The 6378-nt window shown below is 41.3% G+C and overlaps 1 protein-coding gene across 4 annotated transcripts in view; it reads right to left on the bottom strand.

Moving 5' to 3' along the window:
• LOC108792169 (FXYD domain-containing ion transport regulator 6-like) overlaps positions 1 to 6378 on the bottom strand; it is a 70076-nt gene that overhangs the window by 10737 nt on the left and 52961 nt on the right. For 2 of the 4 annotated variants that reach the window (XM_018562877.1, XM_018562874.1), the window contains exons 2-3: positions 5349 to 5402; positions 3737 to 3784 (exon numbers count right to left, since the gene is read on the bottom strand). In XM_018562877.1, the coding sequence (XP_018418379.1) occupies positions 3737 to 3784; positions 5349 to 5397 (97 nt within the window). In that variant the 5' untranslated portion in view covers positions 5398 to 5402. Of the gene's footprint in view, positions 1 to 3736; positions 3785 to 5348; positions 5405 to 6378 lie in introns of all 4 variants that reach the window. The other 2 variants (XM_018562875.1, XM_018562876.1) reach the window with 1 other exon arrangement.

Raw genomic sequence — 6378 nt, 5'->3', positions numbered from 1 at the left:
GGGGGGGGGGGGGGGGGGGGCGTCAAAATGCACCTTCGCCTGAGTTGGCAAAAATCCTTGCACCAGCCCTGACAGTGGGATACCTACAGCTTACTTCACAGCCTGGTACAGACAATGAGGATAAAAGGTCTAGGGAGAATGTATACTTATTGGTAATGTACTGGTAACAGGACAGCACAAATCACATTGTATCTTGAATATGAAGTAGAGTTTCTGCCATTGTAGTCTAAGAAAAATAAAGCAGATTTGAAGAATCTTGGACCTTTCCTTGAACTGTGCTTTCCTTGAACTATGATGGAATGGTTATCTATGTCCTACTTTTCACAGCTCGAAGCAGACACTGTACTCTGCTAGCTTTCAGATCCGGCTGTGTTTGACAGAGATATGAAACCAATTAGAAAGGTTCCAATTACATGATTACTAAGTTAGCTTTCAGTTCTACTCAAGTTGACCTATGTAAAATGACACTGTTAAATTCAATGATGACATCGATAGATTTTACATATTAAAGGATTCAAATGTAAATTTCCCTACCACAGAAAACAGGAATGGACAATTAGGGATTAGAAAATAAGGACTGAAAGATTTTCTTTATACAAATGATATCCAAAGTATCTACTAAGAAAATCATGGTATTTTTCCAGGGTATTAATCCAACTGCATTGTGGGGTCAGGAAGTTATTTTTCCCAAGAAAAGAAATTAGTCAAATATAATACTGTAGTTTGTAGAAGGTTTAATTGTTAGACATTTGTCTTTTTTCAGCCTAAACAACTATGTATTATTTGCATCAGATGGTAAACCAATGTGCCATGGGAAACACACGTGTCAGAAAGCTAGAAGCAGAACTGACTAGAAAGGTAACAGAATCTGAATACTTAATGATTATTGCATTAGATTAAAAATGAGATGGATTAAATCAGACCAGGTCAGATCTGACATCACAAAACAAGTCACTTAGGGAACCATCTACAATCATTTACTTGAAGCAGGACTTTGATCTTGTGTAAATGTGATGCGTTTATGTCTGACACCAAACCACTGCAAAAAAAATTACCTGGTGTATGGCACTGGTGAATTTCAATTAAGTGGCACCAAGTTGTTTCATCAGTTACTGTGGGGGCCATCATTTATGAGATATAATTTTAGATGGTCAATGACATTGCAAAGGGCAGATAGTATTTCAATGAATTAGTATAAAGCTGTAATCAGTGTTCTCCTATTGCTCATGAACACAACTGTAAACCACTTCTTTCAATAGGGCAATGTGTAACCATTCATAGACAAGTCCTGGTTGTAACTGAGGCAATTGACTGGCCTACCATGGCACATAATGCCACAGTTGAGGGTCAACAGTTAGAGAGTATAAAGTAGAACATTAGGTAAAAATATAACATTTTCTGGCATGAAAGTTGTTTTTATTGCAGAAGAGACATAGAGGGGAATTTATCAAAACTGGAGCAGACAGAGTCTGGAGCAGTTGCCCATGGCAACCAATCAGCATCCATCTTTCATTTTCAAGCCTTAACTGAACAAACTGAAGAGATAAACTGATTGGTTGCCATAGGCAACTGCTCCAGATTCTTCTGTTCAGTTTTGATAAATCCCCCCCCATAGTATATCAATAAAGGATTCTTACCTTTCTCCTTCCAGTCTCTGCGGTGCTCGTATACATTAACTCCTGTGCACATATGCTGGAGTTACGCCATCCCAGCCTGGCCACTCAAGATGTAGCTGGTGAGAAGATGTCTGGGCCAGCGAGAGAGCGTGCAAACATCGCATCACTAGAGCGGAGCTGAGCATAGTTCCGCTTTAAAGGTTTACAGAGGTTAAGTTTTAGTAGATGGTTAAGAGTTGTATGCTCATTCTAAGGGTTGTACTAAGAGGTAAGGATTAGCATTAAAGTGTATGTAAAGCCATTTGAGTGCGGGAGGTCTAGAACTCCTGTTAGGTTTCTATTGCTGTCTTTGTTTTCACTAGAAACATTCACCCTCTCTATTTGTCCTGGTGACCTCTGTCATTAGTACAGAAACTGATGGAATACCTATAACCTTAGAATTAGCCACCAGAACAAGAGATGACTCCTGTCTAATAAAGATAAGAATTTCCCTCACTTTCTAGGGATCTCCTTTCACTTCCTCTTGTGTCTCCAGGACAGGAAGTGAAGGCAAATATCCAAAAGAGACAGCAAACAAATAACTGGCTGGGGTTTTATTCTTTCCTACTATCCAACTGTCCATACAAAGGTTTTGGCTATACATAAAACTTTAATTTTTAAAATTTGGTTATGGATCAACGTAGATGTAAACCCTAAATAGATAACATTTAGCCTTTAAAGAATAGTGTATGATAAATAATTGCCATAGGCTTTTTTTTTGCAAAGATACTTGTCGCCCCTACCACCTTTAGTGGAGTGGCTACTATAAATGTAGTGATTGCCAGAGCTGTAGTCAGCTTGGCTGAATTATAGTTGTCATTTATCTGGTTATTTCCAGGTGCTCTGGCATTGATTGTACCTGCCTGAGTGGAGTGTGACTCTGCTGCAGTGTGGGGCAACCAATTGGAGGACAATATGAGTGTGTGACTTGCCAGACCATCACTGGTGGTTCCATGCAAGTGGTGCATACTGGATAAGGGCATATATACTAAGAGGAATTGCCATGTGCTCAGTCTGGATCCAGCCATGAGTTAGTCCTGTTTGGGGTGCTGTCCAGCCTGCACCCAAGCCTGGGAATGCTTGAGTGCAGGAAAGTTCTGCTAGGCCTCAAGCCTGGAGGAGGCCTATGGTACTGAATGAGAAGGAGAACCAGGGAAGCTGATGGCTGCTGGAGGTGCGTGGAATAGAGTGGAGCAAGTCTGGTGTCTCTCCTAGTGAAGATTCTGTGAAAATCCCTATTCAACGGATGCTCAAATACCCAGTGTCACCGTGTGCTCCTATTGAATCTGCACTGGAACTCTGAAAGGGACTTGTGAGTCTGGAGTCTGTCTATTTTTCCCATGGATGTCTTAAGCCCTAAACCCTCTATCACAGCTCAGATTGTCTTATAAAAGTTCTTTAGCATCAAACTTTTGGCCTGGATCTCAGCTCCGTTGGTCACTGGAAGAGGGTGGTTAATGCTAGTGGGGCAGCTGGTTACTAAAATCCCTAGACAGGCTAGAGATGACTGGGGAATATTCAGCGGCTCCTTTAAAGGTGAGCGCTACATACTTTTTCACCTTTTTTCCATCTCAGTGCTGCTGATCTCCTGCAGCCTTAGTCACCTTCCATTTACATGCACTTTCTCTAACATTGGCTTTACAATATTAGTTTTCGCTAGGGGCACATGCAATGGGGTGACAACACAGGAGCACAATTGGCAAACAATTGGCACTCCATGAAAGTGCCTAAAGGTTAGTGTGTTTAGATCTTGTTTTATTTTTTAATGTTTTAATACAAGTCACACACTTTTTTATTCAGGATTTACACATCTTTTTAATTAGGATGTATGGGAAGGTTAAGTGTTAGGGGATGCTTTAGTGTAAAAGATATTTTGTAATTTATGTGCAAGTATTGGAGTTTCAGGATTTTCAGATTTGATGGAATAATATTCTTTCATTGTTACTGCACTACTTCTCAGAAACTCTGTAGACATAGTACTATGCTTTGTATTATATATGAGGGGCAAGAATACATACAGTATGTTATTTTTTCTGCTTAATAACTTGTAAGATATGGTGTATTGACAGACGTTATCTTACCATAGTGAAATGGATCTGGTTCACTTTTTTCTTCACTGGTACTGGCACCTGTGAAAAATAATAGTAATACTTAATTGTAATTGAAAGGAAGTGCTGCAAAAACTGATGTTTATGGCCTAAAAGAGATCACCCAAAATGCCTACCATATAGTGATATAAATAAGACAATTCATAAATGAATGAATCAATCCATAAATGAATCTATGCCTTCATTATTAACTCATTTATAGTATTTGTAAACCATATTCATTATTCTACCTGGAAAACAATAGTCCTTCTGTTTTTCTCAGAACTGGTAGAAAAAATACATTGCAAAGACTTCTGGTCAGAGGCCTAACCAGAAACTTCAGGGCCCAGGTGCAAGAATCCATTAGGCCCCATTCACACCTAGGCGTATTGTAATATGCGCGTCTGTCGCGCGGTTTTTTTACCGCGATTCGCGGTAAAAAAGTCGCACGACCGTCGCGCGATTCCAAAGGCTACTTGGCTGTATCCCAATGGAAAACGCCCTACAAAACGGCCCAAAGTAGTCCCGGGACCTTTTCAGGCGTGGGCCGTTTTGTAGGGCGTTAGGGACGGGCGGAAATACGCCTAGGTGGGAACGAGGGCATTGACTACAATGCTATTTTTTTGACCGTTTTGTAGCGCGTTCGTCGAGCGTAGGACGCGCTACAAAACGGTCAGGTGTGAACGCAGCCTTAAAGGCCCTCCAAACCCCCACTGCCATGGGAAGGCACCTAAACAGGCACTGTGTGGTTAACAGGAAGGCTGCCTAGGTCCCTAGCAAGCCAATATCTGCCTTTAGTATCAGGACCTTTTCACAAGTACAAGTACTCATGGAAATGCCCAGTATTGGCACTGGTGCATCCCTAGTTAATATAATGTATTGCTGTGACTTCTAACCCTACATAGTTGGTGCTATACCACCAGTTACGCAGGACTGCAAGTCCCAGCAACACATTATAATGATAATTGAATACCACTATCTTACCCCCTGTCCGTGACAACCCCCACGCCGCTCCTTCCTGGCCCAGCCTTTACCCACCTCAAACTCACCTGACTCCTGCAGCACCTTCCTCGTCGTGGCGGGCCAGGGGTTGGGAATAAGTGGAGAGGGTCCTCTCCCACACAGCAGAATGTGCTGCCTGGCGGTGCCTGCAGCAAATTCTGCTGGACAAGTGACAGATCAGTGACACAGCCTCTGCAGTCCCGCACAGCCGCCCATACATGCTGCAGGTGGCAGATCGGCGGGGAAGGATCGGCACTATCTGGGGGGGCCCTATTCTTCCTCTCTGGGCCACTCCACAACTGGCGGAACGACAGTCTTGTCACCAATTAGGTCTCACCCCATTAGTGCATGGGACAGGTGATATATATGTACAAGTTTCCCCATGTTTCAAGTTACGGACTTGGTGACGAGAAGAGCCCTTTCTTTCATTTTTATGTGTTGTATTAAATCACACCTGCATATCTTTCATTTGGAGAGACTGCCCCTCAATGGGAACCAAATGCCACTGTCCCTGGGGGCCTGTTGCCTAAATATATTATGCTGACAAAGACGTCAGAATATTATAATCTTACTGATGGAGAAAATAAAAAGTTGTCTTACTAACCTAGTACTGGTGCCAAAGCAGAGCACAACAGAATCAGGACAGCCTCCATGAGCCCTGTAAAAATTAAAAAGAAGTTAATACAAATTATCATTATGTATATAGTCTGACTGCTACATTTTATTATTATGCTTTTATTATCAATATTCTTTCCTTTTCCCACTTACCGGAAGAACATAAATGATGGTGAATATTTCTAAAACATTCACTTGCACAATCACATCAGAAGGTTTTTATAGTACAAATGGCTGGCCACTGTCACACTTATAATAATGAGGGCGCAAGTATAAAATATGGTCAATAATGTAACAGAGGAAGTTGCTGTTATGGGATCCTGCACTGGAGGAGACTCAAGTCAACAGAGGGGCATTTTTAAGTGCTGCTAGGCCTAGAACGTAAATAATAGGTTTTAAAAATGATATTTTAACAGTGCCCACAAGGTTGCTATAAACATAAAACCACTGCCTCTTTTTTTTTTTATTTTTTTTTTTTATTGTTGATTTCTGCTTTTGCTCTTCTATACCACTAGATGGGGTATGGACATCATTAATGCTATACTGAAGACATTTTTAATGGTGTTTACAGCAGTTGTGTTAATGGACTCATTTATTTCAATAAAGGAATCGTTATAGTACAGGTGGTCATTTTATGCAGAATTAAAATAGCATCGCCCAGAAAATGAAAGCTGATCTATACCCAATCACTAAAATCTTAAAGAAGCTGTAATATGTTGATGTAATTCCGAAAGTTGTTTTTACTCTTTTTAAACTAGCTGCCTTTTAAACCTGTTTTCCGTCTTCTTAAATGAATTCTTGACGATTCTGCCATGAGGGTCCTCATACAGGCACTTCCTGTAGTGGGATGACAACTGTCTCCTATTTATGCTCCTGCATTGTTTCTTGTAACATGAGCCCCTAATAGAGATTGCAAGCAGCCATGTTAACAAATTATGTGCTGGCATGGTCCACTGTTGTGGCTATCATGGTGGCAGCTGCAGTAGATGGTGGCAGGAATGAGAGGGGAATGTGGGGGG

The sequence above is a fragment of the Nanorana parkeri genome, unplaced genomic scaffold, assembly GCF_000935625.1.
Source record: "Nanorana parkeri isolate BGI_ZX_2015 unplaced genomic scaffold, ASM93562v1 scaffold608, whole genome shotgun sequence".
Classification (NCBI taxonomy): Eukaryota; Metazoa; Chordata; class Amphibia; order Anura; family Dicroglossidae; genus Nanorana; species Nanorana parkeri.
The sequence above is the reverse complement of the archived record's forward strand: the minus strand, read 5'-3'. Positions and strand labels throughout refer to the sequence as shown.